Below are 27,644 nucleotides of genomic sequence, written 5' to 3' on the forward strand. Positions count from 1 at the left end.
ATGTATGAACACCGTGGGTATAGGGAGGCTTATGCCGGAGTCAATTGGGAAACCACTGGACTTATCCAAGAAGCTTGCGCTGGCAAAACGGCAAGTCCCTCCCTGGCTGTCGTCAGGTTTCGAATCAGGCAATTCTCAACGTCCTAAAGACGTGTAACTATGGAACTAGATCGTATTCAGTAGCACACATGATAGCGAGGACCATTTCACGAATTGTTTCTTCTTTTTTTCTTTGTTGTAGTTTGTCACATTCGCAGGCGTACTAGTGCACGTGTGCATTTGTCCACGTATGCGAATCATTATCATTCGATCATCGTAGTTGTTGGGTTTCACTAGAATTTCTCCGCCAGAAAGCCAGATCGCCAGAATCGATCATTAAACCTGTATATTATCTAAGGCGTATACGAGCGTCTATTCGGTTACCAACAGTCTGTTATAATGCTAATGCTGTGTTTGTACTTGAAGTGAAACTGATAAGCTGCTGGGTAACTTTTGCATGCCCACGACTTTTCCGCGCAGACTTTACGCAGGGGCGAAGTCGGGCTGTTACGCTGTCGCTGACGAAAATGTGACTAAGCGCTCGCGAGTACTCAATATTGTCATGTTGCCAGTTACGCGCAGAAACTGAGCGTTTACATACCGTCGTATATACCGTATACTGTTATACGCTGATATTTCGCTGGGGTTTAATTTTTCGCGAATTTCGCGAACGCGTTCCCGACCGCGAAAATAACAAACACGCGAATAATTCATACGCAATAAGTCTTGAATTCGCGAAAATATCTGGTACGTAATGAAAAATATGTCGTATACAGTATTCGTTTGATTACATATTGACATGGTGTCTGGACGTATTCGGTTGAACGGTGGTGCCAATTGTTGAAGTGCTTCTTCACACGAGTATGATACGGATCTGTGCTCGCTGCTACACCTTATTTCCATGACAGCGTGATTTTACACATTACACGGCTGAGAGAAAACGCACAAAAACGCGAGTATAAAACACTGGAAAACACTTGAATGTTTTTTCAATGAAGACTTGATTGCTACCTCGAGGGCCCGCCAGTTGTCACGCCTATGTTAACGGCAGCTGCCTGTCTTGTAATTCGGTCGTAAATAAATGCATTTTGTACTGTCTCTCAGCCGCGCATTACATCATCATCTATTTTGGCGAAAGTGACCATTCATTATGATGACATCAGAACATCACGTCATCAGCCGATATTCGGTGAGATTATCCGCGCTTGAACCATGTATCATATCAGAATTCACCATGCCATGCTCTAGTAAAGAAATATTAGGATAAAGGATGTACGTTAGTGGACGTATGGTAAAGTTTGCTGTCTAAATATGTGGTGAAATATTGTTTATCAGTCTTGAAGGTTTGGTATTTATATTTTATCATACAACGTTTATATTCGTAGTAATCTATGCTAGTAGTCGCGTTATCTACTTTACACTTGTTGCTATCAATTTCATATTCTTCTAACAAAAAATAGACTGCTGGTGGAATGCAAATAATTGGTGAAATGGTGTTCGTTAGTTAGCTGATAGGAATGCTATCTAGCCTACTATAATTATGAGTTACGTTGGGTCTGTAACCCTTTCAATGGAAATTTATATTGTGGCTGCTATGTACAAAAACAAGCTAGAAAACAAAAACACTTACGTAGTTTCTACCGGCAAGATCGCTACAGTTTTGTGGGCGACTTTTTGATGCCTTCGCTTTCGTCCACGCGACTGTTCACTGTTAAAAACTGTTCACTGCGACACGCGACCGTTCACTGTAAATCTCACACACACTGTGTGCGCGCGCGATCAGGCAGTGTCTGAAGTAGGTCACTGAGGAGGCATGTTCGGACAAGCTCTGTTGTGCTGGGTTGGTGCATGAGAGCTGATAGCCACACAGGTGTCAGGCGTCGAGTGTTGTGGGCGTGTACAGAGTAGTTCTTCACCAATCATAGCGTGTGATTGCTTTCGATGCCGATGCCGAGGCTGGTGATAACATAATGTGCAAAAATAATTGTGTAAAGAAATGTGAATTGTCTAGACTCTAAACCTTAACAAGCTGCTGGTTGAATAACATTAGACGTGTAAAATATACATGACTTGGAAATAAACACTTGTACAGAATGCAAAACTAGCAAATGTAAATTAGTATACAAATCTGACTTCGTACACGTTTTTTGCCATCATGCCCTCCCACACTCTCTTCTCCATCTTCCTCTCCCCGTTACGTTGCCCTATGCTATCTCTGTCCCTCTATCTCTTTCTCTCCCTCTCTCCATCTCTCGCATTGTTTAATTCTCTCTTATATGCACACGCACGCACGCATGCAAGCACACACACAGACGCGCGCGCACACACACACGCACGCACGCACGCAGCCACACACGACGCACGGCACCACCCACACACACACACACACACACCACACGTGAGGTTCGTGGTGAGCAGTGAGCGTGAGGTTCGTGGTGAGCAGGGAGCGTGAGGTTCGTGGTGAGCAGGGAGCGTGAGGTTCGTGGTGAGCAGGGAGCGTGAGGTTCGTGGTGAGCAGGGAGCGTGAGGTTCGTAGTGAGCAGGGAGCGTGGAGGAGCAGGGAGGAAAATATCTGTCGTGTTTGATCATTTTGGTCTCGTGAGGCTAAAAACAGTGTGTGCAGGGGTATGAGACTCTTGCTGAGCACGAAACTCAGTGGCAGTGCATTTTTTATTGGTTCTCACCCAGAAGTGGTGCATTTTGATTGGTTTAGCCGTTCACCCGCTCCAGTGACTGCTTCGTGCACACGTGCACTAGACAGTGGCACCCGCAAATTTTGGTCACGCTAGGCTGAAAATTCAGCGTGTGCGGGGGTGTGAGGTTCCTGCTTCAGTACAAACCTCACCGTGTGCAGGGGCCTTAATGTTTAATGTTCCTGACCTTCGATTCCTTGAAACACCCTTATGTTCCATGTGTATCAGAAGTAGATAATAGGGAACTCCCTATTATCTACTTCTGATGTGTATGGAATGGAGGTGTTTCTGCAATCAGTGCCCTGCGAATAGTGCACTCCAGAACAAATTTAGTAATTTTTATTATAAACTCTCTTCCTTGTGTTATATAATTAAATAGTCAGCACATGTTGGAAAAAGTTAGATGACATTCATAATTGTTCTTACATTAGGGGAAATCGGTGAATTACCTATTTCTTTTGGCGGAAAAATACTATGTATGAACGCATCTAAAATTATAAAATGGAAGTCAGTCGGACAACTGGGATTAATGGTATGGAATATCACACTTTGAACTTTTTTTAATGCATTACTTTCATAACATGGGGTCATATTGTAGGTATTGTAATGTTACGAGGTCCTGCGTAAATTTCATTACAATACACCAATCATATTTTCTTCATTCGTGCATGCTAACAAATCGTTGGAAATTTAAAAAGTTTGTATTTTAAGGCTGCACAACCAACACGTCAAAAAGATATTCATATTCGCCCTCTCCCCTCACATAATTACATCTACATTCACCCACACAATTATGTGTATTCCCCCCCCCAACCTAACACACAAGTGCACACAGCTAAACCCAGCCTCAACCAGATGAGACGGGATACTAGAAAAGCGTTGCCGAAAGGAGGTGTTGATCCGAAGCGCTGTGAACAGATCTTGCGCACAATTCCGCGGCAAGGCGCACGCGACCGCGGGAAAGTCCTACGACAGTATGCAGCGCTGGCAGCTATGGATCCGTGCGCCGAATGCATAGGCCGGCGCACGATTCCATAGCTGCCAGCGAGCAGTCGATAATTTTACCGGGAATACAATGAAACAGCTCAGCTGCATTGAGCTGCTGTTCTTTGCACGTTCAATGAAAATATCAATAAAAGTGTTAACACCTTCTACTTCTACACTGTGTTGTATAAGTTTTATTATGAATTGTATTTTATTATGCGTCAGCGGCTTCATGTAACGAGCGGCAGCTGCAGCGGATACATAAGCTGGATTTTATAATAATACATGCGGAAATAATACGCCTCTATTCATGTAAATAGAAATGTTCACCTATATACAAACAATGACGACGTAATAATCACAAATATTGTCAATAGGTGAATAGCTCCTGATATGATCTGTGAATTGTGCATGTTAGATGACATACTTATCTTGCGCCATGACTTGTGGCAAGGCTAAAAAATGATTTTGTTGAGGAAACGGATTTTTTTGACTTCTCAAAAATTGTTCCTAATGAACATTTTAAAGACACTGACGCATGCACTCAGCGACGCACACACACATACAAACACATACATGCACCCATAGAAATGTCTGTGCCGGCCTGCGTGCGTACGTACGTGCGTCGGTGTGTGACTGCGTGCGTTCATACATGTTACTGTATACGCACGTGTGTGCGTATTTGTGTGCTTCGTAGTACTACAGCTAGCTATGTGCTTGCGTGCTTGGCTGCCTGTATAAGTAGGTACGGGCGTGCGTACGTGCGTCCGTCTACGTATGCTAAGTGCAGGGGTAGACGAATTTTTTGCTGCACTCTGGCACCATCTAATACATGCAAAAATTGCCTATCGGCTCTGGCCCACTTTGGCTTTGAAAGAAGAACAAGTGCCGCAGAGCAATTTTTTGTTAGAAGAATATGAAATTGATAGCAACAAGTGTAAAGTAGATAACGCGACTACTAGCATAGATTACTACGAATATAAACGTTGTATGATAAAATATAAATACCAAACCTTCAAGACTGATAAACAATATTTCACCACATATTTAGACAGCAAACTTTACCATACGTCCACTAACGTACATCCTTTATCCTAATATTTCTTTACTAGAGCATGGCATGGTGAATTCTGATATGATACATGGTTCAAGCGCGGATAATCTCACGATATCGGCTGATGACGTGATGTTCTGATGTCATCATAATGAATGGTCACTTTCCAAAAATAGATGATGATGTAATGCGCGGCTGAGAGACAGTACACAAAATGCATTTATTTACGACCGAATTACAGAACAGCAGCTGCCGTTAAACATAGGCGTGACAACTGCGGGCCCTCGAGGTAGCAAATCAAGTCTTCATTGAAAAAACATTCAAGTGTTTTCCAGTGTTTATACTCGCGTTTTTGTGCGTTTTCTCTCAGCCGTGTAATGTGTAAAATCACGCTGTCATGGAAATAAGGTGTAGCAGCGAGCACAGATCCGTATCATACTCGTGTGAAGAAGCACTGAGCTGATTCTTCAACAATTGGCACCACCGTTCAACCGAATACGCTACCATGCACGTCCCAGACACCATGTCAATATGTAATCAAACGAATACTGTATACGACATATTTTTCATTACGTACAGATATTTTCGCGAATTCAGACTTATTCGGTATGAATTATTCGCGTGTTGTTATTTTCGCGGTCGGGAACGCGTTCGCGAAATTCGCGAAAATTAAACCCCAGCGAAATATGCAGCGTATACAGTATACGGTATATACGACGGTATGTAAACGCTCAGTTTCTGCGCGTAACTGCAACATGACAATATTGAGTACTCGCGAGCGCTTAGTCACATTTTCGTCAGCGTAACAGCCCGACTTCGCCCCTGCGTAAAGTCTGCGCGGAAAAGTCGTGGGCATGCAAAAGTTACCCAGCAGCTTATCAGTTCAAATTCAAGTACAAACACGCATTAGCATTATAACAGACTGTTGGTAACCGAATAGACGCTCGGTATACGCCTTAGATTATTCCTAATATACAGGTTTAATGATCGATTTCTGGCGATCTGGCTTTCTGGCGGAGAAATTCTAGTGGAAACCCAACAACTACGATGATCGAATGATAATGATGTCGCAATACGTGGACAAATGCACACGTGCACTAGTACGCCTGCGAATGTGACAAACTAAACAAAGAAAAAAAGAAGAAACAATTCGTGGAAATGGGTCCTCGCTATCAATGTGCTACTGAATCACGTAGTTCCATAGTTACACGTCCTTTAGGACGTTGAGAATTGCCTGATTCGAAACCTGACGACAGCCAGGGAGGGACTTGCCGTTTTGCCAGCGGCAAGCTTCTGGGATAAGTCCAGTGGTTTCCAATTGACTCCGGGCATAAGCCTCCCTATACCCACGGTGTTCATACATAAGCCTCTCTATACCCGCTGTGTGCATACATAAGCCTCCATATACCCACGGTGTTCATACATAAGCCTCTCTATACCCACTGTGTGCGTACATAAGCCTCCATATACCCGCTGTGTTCATACATAAGCCTCCATATACCCACTGTGTGCGTACATAACGGTCATAACCCTCTCTAGACCCACTGTGAGTGTGAGTTTACATGACCCATGCTAACCTAAGTGTTCATGACTGTGTCTGCGTATATACATGGCGCATCAAGCACATGGGCATATTATCGCGAAGTTTTTACAGCCAGTGACAGCCAAACCTCGCAATTCCTTTGTTTAGCACATATTTCGAAATGGTTTTTCTTAAAACATTTTCTCTTCTTCTCGATCTTTAATTCCTAAAAACGCTAAACTGAAATGCACGGTATTTGGTACGAATTTGAGAAATCTTCAGCGTTGAAGTCAAACACCATGGACTACATACAGTGCACATTTATCATTTATGAAGCCTTGTGTGAAACCAATTACCTGGGGGTGTGTGTTCTCCCAACGCACCTGGGCAGAGTCACCTTAACCCGAGTAAGCTAACCCGAGTTAACACTTAACCCGAGTTAAGAAACACGCATCGTCTACACGGAGTTTGTCTTAACCCGAGTTAAGCTAACGGAAGCTAGCGGGAGGCGGGGTTGACTGCGGTATCCACCCCCTCATCCCGCGGGGTTAAGCTAACCCGATCGAGTTATGACCTCGTATAGACGCTTAACCCGAGACAAATTTCCTCATGTAGACGATGCTTATTATGTACTACCAATGTTAAATATGGTTCAATCGTTTACAGGTTACAGGTTTACAGGTGGTGATTACAAGAGTTCTCTGTTAAAGGCTGTCATGTTTGATATACAATACATACAGTTGTAGTGTCTTTAGATTAGCTAATAAGTTAAATATTACAAAATTAATGTTCATTGTGATTTCAAAGTTAATTCTAGATGCCAGGAAATGGCTCAGATTGCAGGAAAATGCTTCCTTGCCCCTAGAGCTTCTGGGGGCCTATATGCGATCCCCTAAGGCCCCGGCAGTTTCTGGAGACTATACTAGCCAGCCCCAAGACCCCCGGGCTGTCGTTTCAGTTTTTTTCAACCCCCAGCAATTACACCTCTGCGTCGCCGATATATACCATCAAATCCCTTGTTTAAACATCTCGTCACTTTTAGATTATATTAGCGTATTCATAGACACGCCTTGAAAACGTTTACCGGCTCGAATACTTGGAAAGGCAGATCGTAACTTTTTCTTCGAAATGATGAAATCTTTTACAGGCAAGGGGGGAATTTGGTTGTGTGAACAGTACTGATTTCGGAAAAAGCAAAAACAGGATTTCCATGAAGAGCGTCGATATGTCTTCAATACCTATCTACATTTTAGTTCGTAATAGCACATTCGAGGCCAGTTCGAACGTGAATTTAGCTTCGCTACAAAGAATTCCTTCACGAGATGTTATTGCGCAATGATTGCGTTCGACATGCTGTATGGCTGCAAATATTCTGTTAGTCCGTATAAATGCTATTCCCCTCATTGAAGGGTATGCACGAATGCTGCCTTATGACAGCATCACAACAAATTGTTACTAGCCAGCGGATGTACATGAGTGTGATCGGGTGTTTGAAAAGGCACTTGCTACAATCGGAACGATTGTGCGTCACTTATTTGCTTCTGAACGGTAAGGGCAATAATGTTTTGTATTAAAAACACTATCTACCTCTGCTCACTGGGTGAATTTACATGCGCATTTGTTATCTGAATAAACAATTTTAGTTAGCTCACACAAAAGTATTTAGCATTTACACATGCAACACACGTGCAACGCTCGCTCACTCGCTCACTCATCCACCTGACCAACCACCCAACTAAAACCCACTCACTCACTCACTCACTCACTCATCCACCTGACCAACCACCCAACTAAAACCCACACACTCACTCACTCAGTCACTCACTCAGTCACTCACTCACTCACTCATCCGCTCACCCGCTCACCCACTCACTCACTTTCATTCAAACACTCACTAAATCTCAGACGCATGCACGAACTAACGCACGCACACATACGGATATGCAAACGAGACGAACTTTAATATAAAAGTCGCATCAGCGAGACGTTGGGCCGCCGTCGTATCAGTTTTAACAGTTATTTCATGCTATATCATTGCTGATTGTGCATTACATGGGTGCACATACTCTTGGGGGAATACCCTTTCATAGTTCCCCGTTATGGCAGTTATTCCCCTCGCGTGGATGACATTCTGCATGTACGATTAAGTCGTTAATTGTGACACCCAGTGTATTAACAGCACGAGTCTTCAGCAACATATTTATGTTAGAACCTGTAATGTTTATCCTGCTTGTAACATAAAATAACATACTTGAGCTGGCCCGCGTGCCTTATGTGCCCTGCGTGGCTTTCACACTCACACTATTACTCCCCAACTCACCCTTTCGTACAAAAAAAATGTTAAAAAACTCTACTAGTAATTTAACGGCACCTATTCCTTTTTACCTGTCCGTTTAAATCGTTTCTTTGTACGTATAATATTTTTTAATGTTTATCATGACGTCTGGAAGAGTACATTTGTATATTTTCCCTGTTACCACACTACCAAAATAGCATTCACGAAATTCCTCTCTATATTAGAAGCTGCCGTGCTATATACCACCTTATTAGACCCATAAAAGGTTGTAGCCTGAGATGTCATAGCGATAGAGATAGAAGTCATAATGCAATAATCCTAATATGTAATACAATAGGCCTACGTGGTAATTACAATAAAAATTATCACGTACGACCCACGAAGTTTAGATCTACTATTAGGCTATTAATCTACTATGACGAAATACTACACAGCTGATAACAGGAGATTATATCTCCAACATCCGCTACTCTGCTACGTGTCTGTCCTTGATTGTCTGAGTCAACAGTGTAGTAGCGGTACATTCCCCCTAAACCGAGGGGAAATAAACACTACGGGAAATAACCTGCACATTTACGGTACTTTACCTTTACGGGTTATTCCCCCGAGGCTGTTTGTCTGCCTTCAAAAGCTGCGAACCGAGTTGTTATGGGCCATGGTAGTAAGTTCCAGCTAGCAGCAACTTGGTAACTGCATCATCTTCGAGCATGCAAACGGTTTTGCAAAGTAAGCGAGTAGTTATTATTATTTGTTACGGCATGATTCGTGTGCTACTCGGCTCACAACAGAGATCAAAATTCGTGTGTGTGCGTGCGTCTGTGTGCGTGTGCGTGCGTGCGTGCGTTCGTGCGTGCGTGCGTCTGTGTGTGCATGTGCGTGCGTACGTGCGTGCGTGCGACCGACGCCGTGAAGTGACTGAAATATCTCTGTGGCTGAGTCCAGCGCATCTATTCTTAACGTGTTCTTTGTGTAATTGATTAACGACTTGCGAAGACTACGAAGACGGCGCGTTATGTGCGCGCTGCTATCAGATGGCATTTCCCTCCGCTGCTCTAGCGTTATCACCACAGTGATGATGCAAGAACGAAGTGCATTGAATAACGTCTAGATTAATATTGGTGCTTTTTAGTTCACACTTGTCGTTAGCCCGTAAGTGCTAGATGATGTTTTGACATTAAGCAGGATGAGCATGCTCTAATAAGTGTGATTTAACATTAACACGAATACTCACAAATGTGTTATGACTGATGGGAATAATGGATTAGTATCGATGCATGTATATAAATCTACTGCAGCTCGTGTCTACTAATAGTCATGTTTGTTGACAGGCCTCAAAACCAGCTGCTGCCACGTGGCAGAAAGAAGCAGACATCAACACGCTTTGTTGGTGGCTGTTATTTTTCATCCCTAGCAGAGCATCACGTTTGACTTTATCACTTTCAGACGCAGAGACGGCACAGATACACACTGAACAGTACTACGCAATGCTACCAGCACAGCCAGTGAAAACCAGTGCGCTCCACCCATGTTGCTACGAGGTGCCACCGGCCGTGCCCGCCTGCAACTGCATGGCCGGCGAGAGCAGCTACGGCTGGTTTTGGGATGACACATATGACACAGCGAATGCGCACATGGGTGGGCTTCGACCGTTGAGAACGTCACCCGAGGAGGTGGACATGTCGACGGAAGATGCCTCGGACGTCACGTACGCCGTACACGACGGAAAAACCAACAGCTGGTTACCAACACATCGAGAGAACATCGAGTTGCCACCCACTCCCTCGACACACACGTCTGAGCCCTATGAGGATGTGAGTGACTTCGAGAGTGGAATATTCACCTATGCCGATTGCCAAAGACGGCACGCGATAGCGAACACTGTCACACCTCCGCCAGACGATCTTCAATCAAGAGTACCAGAAACATTGCTGCAACAATATAGGGGACCAAAAAAAGCTCTAATGAGAAGACATTTCGATGAACAGCGGATAAACAATGTGAAAATAGAGAGTAGAGAAGAAAGTAGTAATCGCATGCATTTGGAAATTGCATTGCCCGAACCTCCAATATCAGAACCTTTGGCTAAACCAGAAGGAAAAGGAAAGGTGCATCAAAAGAAAAGGTTTGCATGCTCACAGTGTGCGACAACGTGCTGTAATCGAGGTCAACTTGAAGGGCACCTAAGGAGCCATACAGGTACACAATACATATTTATTACAAGAATACGCTAATACCCTGCTATAATTATTTATCGAAAAGGTGGCTACATTTCTCATGCCACAAGGCTATACAGCTGTATAATGTCAGGACACAATTAAAAACATCTTTGTTTGCCCTCACCTGACCCAGGCTGAAAAGTTTGGGTAGGTAGGTAGGCTTTTTTTGAGGGGGGTGTTTTTACAAATTCAGCATGGTGCCTACATGCTCGGGTGTGCTCGTGTGGAGATACCTTTTATGTTGAATGTTTGTTTTTCTTGGTACATATAATCAAGAGCTCATAATAGAGATCTCTATAGAGATCTCATTTATGAGCTCTTGATATAATGTATTGCCTGCAGATTTATATAATGTACAGTGATACAATTTGTAAAAAAAAAAGAAAAAAAAGAATGGGAAAGATCAATAAAAAAATTTTTTTTAGTCGGCCCCTTTTTGGCGGGTCAGTCGGATGAGGGCAAACAAACAATATTTTTATTATGGCCAGGCCATGCTGTGATATTATTTTTAATATAAAATGATTGTCTACATGTAGTTTTAGCTATTAAATATTTTGCAAATAACGCAGCCTTTTCTGTAGTACAGGATCGAGTATTACACCTGTTGAACCATCAGCCTTGAGCTCTTGATTGCTGTCTTTGCAGGGGAGAAACCATTTCCCTGTGCAACTTGCAAGAAGAAGTTTGCCAGAAAGGAGGAACTTACGCGCCACACGCGAATACACACGCGTGAGAAGCCGTACTCGTGCGAGAGCTGCAAGAGGAAATTCTCACGACGCGACCACCTCGCCAAACACCAGGCAACACACGACGCGATGTCGCAGCGTCGGACGCACATGTGCAACGAGAAACGCTGTGCGCGAAGTTACACTCGCTCCGATGCACTAGCAAGGCACCGCGAGAAGGCACACGGTATCGCCCCAAGACCCTGCCGGCTAAAGCAAATACGTGAATCCAGCTAGAGCACAGTTGGAGCAAATGATACTTAATGACTGCACACGTTACGTAGGTATCGAGCACGGTATGGTCCACGCATGATTGATCCATCCCCGTGCAGGCCCAGCCGCACAATGCTCATTGCAGTCAGTGATGATGACACCGCTCAAAAAATGACAAAACTCGGATATGGCCAAATATAAAATTCTATGACGTGCAATATGCCCCATGTAAGGTATCTGGTCATCTCAACTTCCTACAGGATGCAATTCCACATTCCCATATATTCAAGTGCATAGAAATGCACTGGTCATATGCTTTGCAATAGTGCAATCTCAATATATGTGTAGCCATGAGATGTGATGTGATTTCTAATCAGATGTTTATATGTTTTATGTTATATTTTCCATATTATCTTCATCTTTCGTACGCGTAAAACATTATGTATATCTACTATTGAGCAAACGAATAAAACCTAAATGTTTAGTAATTAATGTGGTTTTTTGTAGACAGGTTTGTGGTATCGTATCAGTTTTCTGAGCATGGTATCAGAATATTGTCAACAAGACTCATAGGATTAACATGTATGATTCATTACAAATCATAATCGGTCGCGTGCCACGGTCGGACTGGGACAGTTGGACTAAGCTCCCCTCAGTATTTGCACACACAAAACTCTCATTGACAATCAATGACACACATGTCAACTAGACAGAGTGCACTCACGGAGAGTGCATACCTCCGCAAGCGACATACGCCATACGACTCACGAACACACTCATGTACACGCTCGCAGGCTCGCTGGCTGACGCGCTAATATCAATCGCGCGAACACACGAACACACGCACACGAGAGCGAAAACACAACCTCCTCCAACTCCGTTGGGCGGAGGTAAATATAGTCTTGAGAACGCAAACATTAGCAAGGTTCATTAAAAAGTTATCATCGGGGTTACGACGATGCTAGTCTGCTGCTCAGGAGTAAGGACATTTAAGACACAAGACATAGCAAATTACTCGTTGTGGTTGCCTTAAGCGGGGGACACGCCATGCGAATTTCTTCGCACGTCTGCAGCAATTGTTAAATCACAGCGAAATTCGCATGGTGTGTCCGCTCAAGCGCGCGCGAATTTAACTGCGAATTTCATCCGCACCGAAATTCGTCCGAATGAAACATGTTTGATATTTTCGCTGCGGATTTTTACCGCTGCGTACAAATTCGCATCGTGTGTCCGTGGAAGCAAAAATCAAGCCGGCCGATGTTATAATGCAGCAAATCATTGATCAGTATGCTAATCACATGACCACATGACTGTTGGAGCCATGGTTGGAGCCGTGTGGCGACAGTAGATCGCGTGAAGTGTGTCCGCTCAATTATGGCATGCGGGTGCGAATATTTTTGCTGTGAATTTCGCTGCGGATATGATCGCAGCGAAATTCGCATGGTGTGTCCCCCGCTTGAGGAGTAGGGCCTATGCATGCCAGCAGACAGGATGGTATAGACAATTCAAGCCCCCACAAAATAACAAATGATTCCAAAATGAGTAATTACGTATAGCCAGGGTTGTAGCCAGGACAACTTTAGTGCCGGTTAATACGTATCAGTGATTGCATCATTTGCATATATTATTATAATAGCAACATGGTGCTTAGCCAGCTATACTGCATGTACTGTGCGCTGTACGATGTGATCAGATGACGATTTTACGCATAATTATTGTTGAGATTAAACTCAGTTGTTTTTTAAATTAATTCTAAGTGTATCAGTTGTGATTATTTGTAGATTGCTCACTATTTTGAAGGTAATTTTACACAAACTCAATCATTTTTGTGCCGGTCAGAAGGATGTTATTTAAAGCTGCGTGCCGGTCGTCCAACACCAGAGCCGGCTATTACCGACTGGCACCGACCGGCGTAGCTACAAGGTGCGTATAGCACATCAACAGGTCTATTTTTATTAGCACTTAAGCCTCGTCTACATGGAGTCACCTTAACCTGAGTTAAGAAACACGCATCGTCTACACGGAGTTTGTCTTAACCCGAGTTAAGCTAATGGCAGCTAGCAGGAGGTGGGGTTGACTGCGGTATGCGAGTACTGATAACCACCAAACCCACCACCACCACTTAACTCGAGTTAACGATTTTGCGCGCATCTACACGAGTCTTAACTTGGGTTAAGCTTAACCTGTAAGCTTTACTAGTAACTGTGATAATAATTATAATTATACCTTTAGAATATTAATTTACTTTAAATTATCAGGTAGAATCCACATTTAAAATGGAAAATGACTGTTCTGGTTAGATGTGCAGTAGATTTCTCCTCGTTATTTCCACTAACAAGGATTGTATTCTATGAAATGCAACTTTGAGCTACAGTCAATAATCGTGTGGTTTTTAGTATGACCGAAACCCTACCTACCTACCTACCTACCTACCTACCTACCTACCTACCTACCTACCTACCTACCTACCTTATGGATTTCTTTACAACCACGTTACCCTAAACAGACAGACGCGTTGTTTTACGGGCAGGCTGCGTGAGCGAGTGAGACTCACCTTATGGCGATGGCAGTGTTTCCCATGCGTTTGGCAGTGACGACGAGTTCGTGCAGCAGTCGTATCTGTATGACAGGCCAGCCAACCGAGCAGCCACGAGGTGCATCCTTTGGATCCAGCGACAGCTTGTAGCCCTTCAGCGTCTCAAGCAGCAAATGGTAGCACTAGAACATGCACACAGGTCGTCGGTTTTTTTTTGCAACAATAACCTATGAACTCTATCCGCTACAGGGAAAAGAGAATGTACAAGAACTCCATAGCATTATGCTAAAGAATTCGCTATCAAATGTGACTGCAAGTTTACTATAGCAAGGTTGTAAATGTAACACTAAAGAATCACAGTTAATCTAGGGGTTCATAAGTTTATGGAAATTAACACTCATCTTTTTAGCTACTCATAATACACCGTCGATATTTCATAGTACAGTAAAACTCGCATAAGATGCCATCGTCTAACTCGTCAATTCGCTGAAGTCGTCATGGAAGTCAAAGTCCCGATTTTCTCTAATGATAAACCCATCTGAATAAACCCCCGCCAACGTCGTCATTTATAAGCCATCATTTTGTACGAGTCGTCGCCCTCAGACAGGTCCCATGTAATACAAACAACAGTAGAATTCTATCTGTATGTCGTCATCAGAATTGCCGATGGCGCAGTGTATGCAGTCATGTACAGCGAATTTCTGGTAAAATTATGACTCATTCTTTCGCAGAAACATATATATGCAGTCACTCTCCAATTCGTCGAAATGCCGGCTTTGTAAGTCGTCAAAATGACGATATACATGCATAAGTCGTTATTTTGGTGACTTACACATAAGTCGACAAAGTGACGACTTACACATATATCGTCATTTTAGTAAGGCCATAACATATAGGTGTCGTTACCGTTTCATGCTGAAAAAAAATAGGGTAGGTAGGTAGGGAAAACATTTTATTTTATTGAAACATTTTATTTACAAACCATGTCCGAAGGATGTGCGATGTGCCTTTTGAAGCAGGAACTGTCCAATTCATATTTTTTATACTTTAAAGAAAATTGACAATAAAATGTTTAGGGTCGCTGGGAATAAATATGGTCGGTCGGGAAACGGTAACCACACCTATATTTTGTTTTGGCCTAAGTCGGCACAAAAATTCTGGCCCCAAAAGTGCCGACTTATGCGAGTTTTACTGTAGGAAAAACTGTAGTCAATAGTTGTGTCATACCTGTGCCCATGCTGGGTTAGGATTATGAGGTGCGACACATTGCATTGCAGCAACACGCTTAAAGAATGCTGCTTTTCTCTCCATTCCTATCTGGCTATAAAGCTGAGACAATGCACAATATCGTTGAATCTGAAAAATATGAACGTCCATCTATACAACCTTTAAAATATCAAATAAAGTATTCTTTTAAAATTGTCATTAAACCCAGTCCTCGCTTAACAGTGTGGTTACATTCCTGTAACAAGCAACAGCGTGATCAATTTTCAAGATAGGAAATTGATAAAATACACATAAGCCTCGTCTACACGACGAACCTTAACTCGAGTTAAGCTAATCCGAGTTAAGCGTTAACTCGAGTTAGCGATTATGTAGTGTCTACACGACAACACCCGATAGCGATTATTACCGATTTATTATGCATGCGTGCGTGCGTATGTAAACGTGCGTGTGTGCGTGCGTGCGTGAGTGGGTGTGTACGTACACGCGCGTTCGTGCGTGCGTGTGTACCTACACGTGCGTGCATGCGTGCGTGCACGTACACGTGCGTGCATGCGTCCGTGTGTGTGCACGTACACGTGCGTGCGTGCGTGCGTGCGTGCGTACATGTGCGTGCGTGCGTGCGTGTGATCTTACACGTGCGTGCATGCGTCCGTGTGTGTGCACGTACACGTGCGTGCGTGCGTGCGTGCGTGCGTGGAGGTACACGTTCGTGCATGCGTGCGTGCTTGTGCAGGTACACGTGTGTGCATGTGTGCGTGCGTGCGTACGTGCGTGTGTGCGTGCGTGTGTGCGTGCGTGCATGCATGTGCACGTAGACGTGCGTGCATGCGTGCGTGCGTGCGTGTGCACGTACACGTGCGTGCATAAGTGCGTGCGTGCGTGCGTGCGTGCGTGCGTGCGTTCGTACGTACATCGTACTAGTGTTGCCGCCTATCGTGGAGTTATGTACTATTCGCTAACTCGAGTTAAGCGTCTACATAGGGCCTTAACGTGGAGTTAAGGTTCGTCGTGTAGACGAGGCTATATATACAGTACACAAATTCAATAGGATTTTCATAGAAAATACAGGTTCATTACATATACAGTACATAAATTCAGTAGGATTTTCATGTAAAATATATATTATACATTCAAAAAAATAACTATATAAATTTTTAATTAATGAAATAATAAAATAATTTTGTATTGTACTCTGATGGGTAGCCTAAAATGGAACCCAACAAAATGTAATATATATATATATATATTGTACATATTGTTGTAATAATTATAGTAATACTCAGTAGATAAAAATGATTATGCTAATAGAAAAGTGAGCGGTTAGTCAATATTTACCCCAGTCATATAATTTGTTTTTCGCATCAAATTTTCCTCATAATCAGGCGAAGATAAACTAATACAATAAAGATAAGACTCATACATTCATTGCACCCATTTTTAACAACTTACGTGTAAATTTTGTTAGATATCTGATGATAAAATCGTATACATCAGATACATCGATATAGATATTTGCTGTACCGTGCAGTACTAGAGACGGCATAATAGTAGCAAAACTGTGTTGGGTGACAACAACTTTACATCGAATCGATGGGTCATAAAACGACGTTATCAGAATCATGGGTATTGAAAGAGTAAAGTCATTGTATCGAAATAACGTTGTCTGAGAAAACTTTAAGCAAGGACTGACTGTGTTAACTTTGTAAAATGATTGTAAACTCCAGACACCAATGAATTGTCATACTGGGACTTTGTTTCATGGCAACATCTTTAACTTATCTAATTCATATCCTTAACACAAGAGGCCAACCGTCTACAATATAGTAAACAACTATTTCTTCCAAGCAGAATACACACATGCTTCACACATATGAATAATTTTTACCCATGAAAACTGTCTTGTTTTACATCATGGATTTATAAGCATAGACTATAGAAGTGTTTACTGTAAATGGTATGAGGCAACTTTCAACAATCCGGTGCACTTGCTTGTTTCTAAACAGTCACAGATTACTATATAATAGAGTGCTGTCAATCAACAAACAAGGACAACGGATGGCATATATATGAATTACACTTATACATTACACAAAGTTTTTAGCAATTTGTACTGGTTGTATACTGATATACTACCATGTATATCAGCTTCAAATATTCAGAATATAAATGTGCATCACAGATTTCTGCATGGCATCATTTTGATCACTTATCACAGAGCACATGCTTGGGGAGTTAACAATGAACAACAACAACTAAGAACAGAGTCTTGCACAACTCTGGCATTTGGTACGATTCTGAGCTCAAGTTGGTTGAATTAAACATATTAATTCGTAGGTAAATTAGGGCCAGTGAACGTTGGATTTCAAATAATTTACCCTTGCACACTCTTTTGTTTTTATTCACAATATAACACATATCATGCAATTCATAACTAAAATCAAAGATGCTAAAACTTACCTTCTCATCATCAGCAAGCTGCAGGTTGATGAACAGCACGTTTTTGAGGAACTCTGAGGCAAGCAAGTTTTTCTGTAACAAGCAAGATCATTGAAGTATTAGATCTTATTTGGGTAGCTCATCCTGCAGTCTCACAACGTAAGATTAGCTGCTTACTGTAGATTATTAATAGAGTAGTCAGGGGCGTAGCCAGGATTTTGAAAGTTGTAGGCACGACTATCTGAGCGGAGCGCCACCATCGGTTGGCGCGGAGCGTACAAGAAAATTTTTGGTTTTACAAACCCCCCAGATGGCCGAAAACGGCTCTTCCCGAGTGTTCATTCTGGTTCCCTGGCCTCTTGCTAACTTGAGACACCTCATTCAATATCACTTTTAAACCCAAAAAACAAACGAGTTAAAATAGTGTTACGAACGAGTTAAAATGTTAAAAAACTGACAAGATCGGATCCTAGTCTTTTTCGGCGGGTAGAGTGTTGAATGAAACGGCACGCGATAGAAATGACAGCCTAGATGACAGAAGAATAGGTCACCTAATTTAGCCATATTCTTGCTACGTTCATTTCAATAGTTTTTCCTGTCTAGACTCTTAAACTCGTCCAGCAAGCTTATGGATTTGAATTATGGGTGTTTAAAAAAAAAAGATAACTTGGCCAAAAAAAGTGTAGGCCCGGGCCTACAGTGCTACATACTGGCTACGCCCCTGGTAGTAATACTAAAGGAGGGTGAGTTTATCTATACCAAAATGTTATATTACAATGCATTAATTACAAGCATAAAATTAGATGCAGGATTATAACCAGCATATACACCCTAGTCAATATAATATTATGTGCAAATATAACAATACATGCAGTAGAGAGCAAGTGTGGTGACATACCTGTTGAATAATTAGAATTCGTGTGGCTTTAATGCTTGCTTCTGTCTCGATGATACCAGCTGCTTTAAACTGTTGTAAGAAATGCAATCAGTCAATAAGAAATTGACAACCAGAAACAGTGCACATTATTTCATAAAAGATACACATACACACATAAACAAATATTTCCAATATATAGTACAGTATATGGTAGTGCTTACCATACAGTTTATGGTTACCTTGCTATAGTGCAGAACAACCTCCTTGTACTTTTCAATGACTTCTTCTGGGGTGAGGCAGTTCTTGATTTTGTAATCATACCTGTCTATGCCATTAGGAAGGCTTGACGATGTAAAGCTACCTACAAGACATAATCTGTGTTTAAGAGATGTTCGAAAATAGGTGTCAGATCTAGCAGATAATTTAAAATCAATCAAATGCTATGAATTTATGTATTTGAGTAACTAGTTATGTATCTAGAGAGTAAGCTATTAGAGATCTAACGTAACCTACATCTACCGTTACATAATTGGTTCATTCAGTGTCCTTTTCTTCCCAGAAATAACTATAGAAGGCGTATCAATCAAAAGTGCTTGTAGACATGGAAGCCTAGCATGGTATATCTGTTTGGAATTAACGCACTGGGAATAAGCGATTAATTTAATGTTTGTCTGGAAATAATCTGTTTGTTCTTGACCATGGTCTAGGGTATCTGCCACTGTTATTTGATGATGTAAAGGTCAAAGGTGCAAGTAGAACGCAAGATATTCTGAAGTTCCGAGAGTTGAAAGAAGGCGAGGATGAGAGATTTTGTGATCTCGTACAGCTAGTCAGAAGAACATTTAACATCTTGAAACAAGTTGGGAAAGAGGCAGACTTAAACAACAACCACATGTTGTCTATAATAGAGTGGAAAATGACATTGGAAGATCGAAAGATATATGCAAGGCAATTGGAACATGATAAAAGAGAGGCTTCTCTAGAAGGATTACTAGCATTTCTCTCAACAGAGAAGAGTAGGGTAAGAGCATCGGCACAGGTGAGAAACAAGTTAACATGAGTCAGCGTCAGCAACCACCAAGTAGTCTAAATCACCTCAACAGAAGTCAGAAGTGCTGGGTGTGTTTCTCCAATGAACATTGGCCCGATCAGTGTAATAAGCTAAAGGAGATGACGGTGGACGATCGTCATAAAGTTGCAAGAGAAAATAATGCTTGTTATAGCTGTCTTAAAAGGCAGGCAAAAGTCACAGCATGAAAACCTGCAGAAGAAGAAGACAATGCACAAGAGATAGTTGCAGGTATTATCATCATGAACTCCTTCACGGTGCAATAATAACCAATCACGCCACTATGGCTGTCGATCAAAACCCAGCCATGCTCCCTATGGTAACCGCAAGGTTAGGAGAACACGAGAGAGAAGTGAGTGGAAGTGTGTTGTTGGACTCTGGAGCTAATATCACACTTGTGAGAGGTTGCCGAAAAATTTGGATGTGAGAGCAGGCCAATAAGCATTGAAATAGGAACTCTAGGTGGAGATGTCCAAGTACACCAAACAAGAATGACTACTGGGACAAAAGCCCTGACCTACTGAATGAACTCTTTGGTGTTCTTTTGAGATTCCGACAGTGCCCAGTGGCTATTGCTGGAGACATCAGCAAAATGTACCATCAAGTGCTGATTCCGGAGAAAGACCAACAGGTGCATAGATTTCTATGCAGAAATTGTGAAAATAGAAAACCAGATGTCTATATGATGAAAGTGGTTACATTTGGTGATAAGCCTGACCCTTCTATGGCATTGACGACACCGAGGAAAACTGCTTCTGAAGGAGCAAAGGATCATCCCAAAGCTTCTAAAACTATGGATAATGATACATATATGGATGATATATGTACATCGGTTGAGTCCATTGAGAAAGCTAGGCAATTGACAAACGATATTGATAAAGTTTTGAAGATCGGAGGGTTTAAAGTGAAGGAGTGGGTATATACTGAGAGTATTACAAACGAAAGTGTGATAGAGGATGAAGGCAGAAAACCTAATGAAATGGCAATCATAAAGGAAGCCGAGGAACACAAGGTTCTGGGCGTTGTGTGGGACCCGGCATCAGATAAAAAATGAAGTACAAGGTAAAGCCGGTTCACGTAAAAGATTAACAGATATTGACGAAACGAATGGTTCTAAGTGAATTAGCCAGGGTCTATGACCGGATTGGGTTCACCGCTGCATTCCTCATTCGAGGAAAGATCTTGATGCAAAAACTATGCCAGAGGGGTATTGAATGGGATGAAGACCTACAGGCATCTGAGAAATCAGAATAGAGAAAGTTCTTCCTAGAGTTGGAGCATTTAGAGGGGGTGTCATTCCAAAGATGCCTCATGTCAAAACCAGTGCCTGTTGAGCTTGTAATTTCCTGCGATGCCTCAGAGGATGCCTTTGGTGCTGTCGCATATGCCAGATGGGAAGAGAGTAAAGGAATCTATGGTGTAAGGTTCCTATCTGCCAAGTCCCGTGTAGCTCCACTGTAATGTTTATCCATACCACGGTTAGAGTTGCAGGCGGCTGTCATTGCATCTCGGCTTTGTGGTACCATAAGGAAGGAGATGTCAGTATACTTTGAAAGGGTTGTATTTCTATCAGATAGTATCATTGCATTGTCTTGGATCCTGGGCCAGTTCCGACAGTATAAGACATTTGTAGCCAATAGAGTCTCAGAAATTCAGAGCAGTACAGACCCTTCAGAGTGGAGACATATACCAGGAGAATGCAACATATTGTATATTGTATAAATTGTACCATATGTCAAGTAAGGTATAAAGCTTGAATGAAAGACGATGGAACCAAGGCTCTAATAGGGGGATACAATGAGATTGGTAAATCTCTCACCTTAGGAATGTATTTAGGAAAATAATTATCCTATAGCTATGTTTCATATAAAGAATAAAATTATAGTTGTAACTTGTAGCTGCCAAGGCCATTGCTGCTATTAAAGTGATTACGTCACGAATTTCTAGCACCATCAAGTAGTATATTTGTGTGTTATTTGTACAAAATAAAATGTATGAAAATACAATTAGTGTTACTGTTTACTTTTCATGCTTATATACCTTCTTTATATGCTCTAATTTGCCAGTGAAAAACAGAGAGACGCCAGTATCTGAACAGTACTAGGGGAATAGTGTTCGACAACAGAAATTACCAAATCGTCTAGATTTTTGCAAATTTAACCAACGTAAAAACATTTTTATAAGGTGAGAGTTTGAGGATATATTTAGTAACGTTAGTTCTTACTTTTAATGTAAAAAAATGGAAATTTTTTTTTACAAATTTTACCATGGAAAATTCGTGACGCAGTCAATTTAAGCACAGATCGAGCTAAGTCACAGGAGCCACGACTTGCTTTAATCTAGAGGCTACATAGTTGATGCAGATGTGCTTGACTTACATATTATAAATTGACTATTGCTCAACAACTACAACCACCAGTGACCATTCTATCTAGATTGTAGCAGAAAGAAACAACTGCTAAACCTAAATGGCAATTTACTAAATAAAGTATTAGAAAATATATCAATAATCATAACCTTGAGCCTAAAAATCCTGAATAAAATACTTACTTCCTATGTATCAATAGGCTTAATACCTCGTGCAGTCTACAAAATTTGATCCTACATCAAACTAGTCTGGGCCAGACCCAGGCCAGGCGCGCGCTAAATCGCAGCATAGACACAAAATGCTAAATCGGGTTAAGTTAGCACGAGTTGACTGCGCATGCTCAGTATAGCTTGTTACGTCACTCAGCAGACAGCTACTGTATTTTTATGTGACCGAGACAAGCCTATGTGCATGCGTATATTGAAATATAGCCCTTGCCTGGTCCCGGATTGCATACACACACAGTTTAGCGCTAACTTAGTACGGACTAACTTAGCACGCTTTGAAGCGGGCCTGGCCCACCACCATTTGCGGGGCTAACTTAGTCTGGACTAAAGGCATATTAGCCTGAGATTGCGTGTAAACACTGCAAATATTTAGTGCACGCCTGGCCCGTACTAGTTTGATGTAGGATCAAATTTGCAGTCTGTACCGGGTATAAACCTATTCATAATACTAAAATTAACTGCAGTATAAAATAATTATTTAACAAGACTAGTAACCACTTAGGATCACTCAATGCATTTAGAAAATGTTATTTACTTGTTCACAAATTATTCCTATGATATTATACGTGAGCATATATGCAGTATTGTAGCAGTGCTGAGTTAGGCATGCACTAACTGCTATATAGCTCTAACAAATATAACTGTATAACACCGGGAATACATGATATAGAATGGAATATGACTCACTCAAAACATTCAACATCTGCATGCCTTAGTTTACCTAAGATTTATTATTATTAAGATTATATATGCGAAACGCAATAAAAATTACATCAAAAGTAGCAGGACTCGCTCTAGGTTTTTAACACGTCTGGTCCAACATGCCTTCAAAGCTGAAGCTAATTTGCAACATCCCATAACTCCTCCAACAAGCTTTAACTGCCTAATTGACATCCCTTGATTTCCAGCAGTGATCACTTTTGACAATCTCAAGTCCCAATGAGCCAGTAGTCAGACCGCTACTAATCTGTAAATATCACTAGTTGAGGCACGAAAGAAATTATGAATCATGTCAACGGAGTATTTAAACTCCACCTGTTTCACTTCACTGCATGTGAAAACTCACTTAAACATTGGATGAAACACTAAAACAATGTTTGGCGTTCAATGCTATATCTTCATTACAGTTATTGATACAAAGTAAAGCAAGTTGGAAGTAGAATGCTACTTTTGTTGTAATTTTTTTTTCATGAGTTTCACGCTATAAATTATATGTAAACTAAGGCAAGCAGATGTTGAATTTTCATGTTTGAGGTGAATCATACTCCTCTCTATATATAGTACCCCGAAAAACAGATTACATCGCAGTATTCGTCGCCATAGTTAAAAGCATCTCAGTTAATCACATGTCAGGAAGCTGTTTCTGCTATCGGCTGAAGAAATCTGTTTTAGGTTAGATAGAAACATCATAATTCATGCATTGCAACATAAAAAAGCATGCAGGACAATATTGTCATGCTAATCTCATTACATTGCATAGCACTGACCTGCTTTCTTATTTGGTTTGAGAAATCCTGTCAATAAAAGGTGAAAGAATTGTGACATACACAAAAGGCTCACGTAAGAAAAACACATAAAAATAAAGATTCAATGTTTCTATAGCTGCATCTATACGAGAAAATATATCCCAGGTTGGTTATCTACACGCTATGGAAACCCATGTTTTTAAATTGTGGGTTTTTAAGTCACACTTTTATTGACAATACGTTTTGGATTTGGGACAGAACAGGGATTATTTAAAGAGGACCAATACTCTCATTGTCATATGTCATAATATTGTCATATATTATTCAGGGTCCATACAGATAAGTCAAGACAAAAGTCAAGGAGTTTTCCAGGACATTTCAAGAACAATTTCTATTTTTTAAGTACTAAAATTCAGTGTTTTTAGACTTAGCACAGCTTGAAAAGATACATTACATGGAATAGAGGACATGAAAACTTCTGATTCAGAAGAAAACAGAGATTAACTCTGAAAGGTATTCGTTATGATGAGGTTAAGGAGATTAAAAACATGCACATCTCATAAACTTATACATATTTACATTATACACAATTACATATTTATTGCTTTATATTTCTTATTTTATAAATTCCAGTAGTTTTGAGTACTTTTCCAGGGCAATAACAACTTTTCCAGGACAATTCCAGTATAAAACACAATATTTTAAAATTCAAGGAGTTTACAAGGAGTCGTATCAAATTCCAGGACATTTCCATGCCTGTGCGGACCCTGTTGTTTATTGCCTACAATAGGATATATACCTACATTTTTCTGTTATCACACATTTGCCTTCATTATTAAACAGAAATTTTGTGTCTTACCACGACACCTTATGACTGCTCTGCCTCCTGGCAAAGTTGCATTTTTAATTGGTTTGTTTCAGACCGGGTAATAATTACAAACGTACCATTTAACCTAACGACCTTTCGCTTAAAATAAATACACACATATTCTAACTGAAACTAATAGTGTGCTATGAGATATTTAATTGAGATCCTTTTCTTCATAAACTAATAAAATATAAATTCCCTTGGTCTGTAGTCTGCAGCTGAAGTTAAGTAGTGCAAAATTGTTAGTGGATTCACATGTAGTGGCACCACCAAGATTATAAGCAAATGATTATCAAGTTTTAAAATAATTAAAAAAAATATTATTAACAAATTGGTGTTTTTCAACGCAGCGTATAATCACAAACTTCGAACGACACAGGTTTTTCTAAGGTGGTTTTTTAAACCATGTTTTTCAAAGAATAATGTAAACCTGCCTTAAGCGTATTCAAATGTATTTGTATGCCTTTCTAGAATGATAATATTATTCTGTGTATATATACATAGAATACATATAGTTCAATTATTAATGGCACTACCTGTTCTTTTTATACAAGAAATAAATAACAGCAAACACGACATCTACCATTCAGGATTAGGATTTTTCTTTCTTGTTTCATGATTTCTTTCACTAGTCAATTAGGCTAACTAACTGATAGGACCACCAGTTGCCCTCCAGATTTACTAGCCAAAATTGTTTTAAATAATGGGAATCTGAATATCGTAAACAATGTGCATTTGCGATGGCATTCACTGTATTATCCAGATCCAGATATAATATAGTAGTCCCTGTTGTCAGTACAGGTCAAGAACCACGAAAGTGTCCTGATTGAGTGGCAGTCCCAATTAAGCTGAGAACATTACAATGTGCATAATCGGTCGGGTGACATCTATCGTGACCCTGACATGCAATATTGCCTCAAATCGTTCAAATAAGGTCAGATTCAGGTTACTCAACCCCGGAAACCGATAAAATGAGGTGCTGTTTGTATATATTGACAAAAAAACGCTTTTTTGACCCCAAAATGACCTTTAGGGTGACCTTGAGGGGTGACCTTGACCTCAAATCACTGAACTAAGATTAGAATCAGATTCCCAGACCTTGAAAACCCCTAAAAAGTGGTATTATTTATGATTATAGCTCTTTTGGATGTTTAACTAGATTGCCCCCCAACCCGGGTGGCGACCATATTGGAATTTGCCAATATGGCGGCCCCGGGGGGGCGCCCATTCCGGCGCCCGCCAAAAATCGAAAAAGTATGGTATGGGCAACATCTGGGCCAAATTTGGTGCTTTTAGAAGAATGAACCAAATGGCCCCTTTTTAGCCCCAAGACCCGGACTGTTTTTCAAAGACAAATGTCATTTAAAATTTTCGATGTCGATTTCAAGCCTTGTTATTGCTTTTTAATGCATACATAAAGTTCACCAAAAAATCAATGTTAAACATACGTAAATGAAAAAAATAAGTTACAATACGGTGCAATAAATACTCATGAAGCACACAGAAACCCCTAACATTGTATCACGTGAAAACGTGTGTGAAACATTGTGAGTACTTTGTGAAGAAAACCACATTAAAGACGTGAAGAAATCCATGGTGTGTCTATGAAGAAACATTCACAACCTCTGGTGCATAAAGCCAGCACTAACTGCCCTAATCAGGACATTGTACACATGAATGAATATATTATATATAATATATATATACGACTGGTAAATTAGTACCTGATCTACGTCTGGTGTGCTGACTCGCTGCCATTAGCAGGTCACCACTGCCACCAAAAGAGGAGTTGCGTGTCAGCTGGCCAGCTTTTTGCGGCTCAGGATACAGGATGACAGCAGATGAAGTGCAGAGTCCTTCCAATGCACCTTAAATCAAAAGCAAATGAATTACTTGGGATAAATATGATTACTAATTGCAGTGTACTGTGCTACCACGTTCTTAGGTCTTAAAAATACAGAGACACTGAGGCAGCCAAAACATCTTGCAAACAGCCCCAAGGTCACTCTTAAACAGACTTAAAGATATAAAATTATATTGTCATAAAATAGCTGCTAACCTACTAACTCTACCAGTATTACAACCACAACCTTGACAACAACTACTTAGCTGAAAATCATAGAATTTCTCAATGCATTTAAAATGCATTTTTCCTTATCACTATGTTGTTGACAATTTAAATTATTTAATCCTCATCACGCCAGCCAACATTTGATGGTTTATGTGCACAAACTTTATCAGGTAATCTTTATATGAAATATAGCATATGTTGAAGAGAGTTGGTTACTATCAAAGTATAATGATTGTCTGCTTGCCTGCTGGATCACATCACCTCCCAGAACTTTTATGATAGCTTATTGAATGACAAACTATGGATGCCTACCTCCTAGCCACAGCCAGTCATTCACAGACTTTAAATTCTCAATCGCTGCATTGTAATGAGAAATGGCTTCTCCGGGTAACCCTGCCATCAAGTTCAAGTCACCCATCTGCTTCCTTAGTCTTCCCTGGCACCGCTTCTTAAAAGCTCTGAAAACCATTAGGTAAATCATTATCATGCTTAATAAAGAACATGAATTAAATATTAACTTTATGGCATGGCTGCTCAGAAAAACAATGAGAGTTCAACACTAATACCAAATACTATCTTGAGTATAATTTCAAACACAAGAAATGTTTACACTTGGTAAAATGATCATATATATCTACTATACTCCTACGCCAACTTTACGTCTTGAAAACGAGCTCTTATTTAACTTTGCCAAACGAATTGGCAGCTGCACATTAAAACATGGCTTTAAGTGTATGTTCTGTGACCAAACACAATG

The 27,644-nt window shown here is 40.9% G+C and overlaps 2 protein-coding genes across 7 annotated transcripts in view; one reads left to right on the top strand and one right to left on the bottom strand.

Annotated features, from left to right (window-relative positions):
• LOC106810101 (zinc finger protein 2-like) overlaps positions 1-12,238 on the top strand; it is an 18,582-nt gene extending 6,344 nt beyond the window's left edge. The window contains exons 1-3 of one of the 2 annotated variants that reach the window (XM_014813377.1): positions 9,264-9,314; positions 10,032-10,784; positions 11,450-12,238. In XM_014813377.1, the coding sequence (XP_014668863.1) occupies positions 9,296-9,314; positions 10,032-10,784; positions 11,450-11,766 (1,089 nt within the window). In that variant the 5' untranslated portion in view covers positions 9,264-9,295 and the 3' untranslated portion in view covers positions 11,767-12,238. Of the gene's footprint in view, positions 1-9,263; positions 9,315-10,031; positions 10,785-11,449 lie in introns of those variants that run through there. The other variant, XM_014813384.1, reaches the window with a different exon arrangement.
• LOC106810077 (trafficking protein particle complex subunit 9-like) overlaps positions 1-27,644 on the bottom strand; it is a 207,241-nt gene that overhangs the window by 175,084 nt on the left and 4,513 nt on the right. For 4 of the 5 annotated variants that reach the window (XR_001393953.1, XR_001393956.1, XR_001393950.1 and 1 more), the window contains exons 3-10: positions 27,200-27,345; positions 26,541-26,684; positions 23,970-23,996; positions 19,058-19,179; positions 18,840-18,908; positions 17,963-18,034; positions 15,506-15,634; positions 14,297-14,460 (exon numbers count right to left, since the gene is read on the bottom strand). Coding sequence is in view for 2 of the 5 variants with exons in the window: in XM_014813350.1 (XP_014668836.1) it covers positions 14,297-14,460; positions 15,506-15,634; positions 17,963-18,034; positions 18,840-18,908; positions 19,058-19,179; positions 23,970-23,996; positions 26,541-26,684; positions 27,200-27,345 (873 nt within the window). In the remaining 3 variants the exon portion in view is untranslated. The remainder of the gene's footprint in view (positions 1-14,296; positions 14,461-15,505; positions 15,635-17,962; positions 18,035-18,839; positions 18,909-19,057; positions 19,180-23,969; positions 23,997-26,540; positions 26,685-27,199; positions 27,346-27,644) is intronic. The other variant, XM_014813362.1, reaches the window with a different exon arrangement.

The sequence above is a fragment of the Priapulus caudatus genome, unplaced genomic scaffold (assembly GCF_000485595.1).
Source record: "Priapulus caudatus unplaced genomic scaffold, Priapulus_caudatus-5.0.1 Scaffold16, whole genome shotgun sequence".
Taxonomy (NCBI): Eukaryota; Metazoa; Priapulida; class Priapulimorpha; order Priapulimorphida; family Priapulidae; genus Priapulus; species Priapulus caudatus.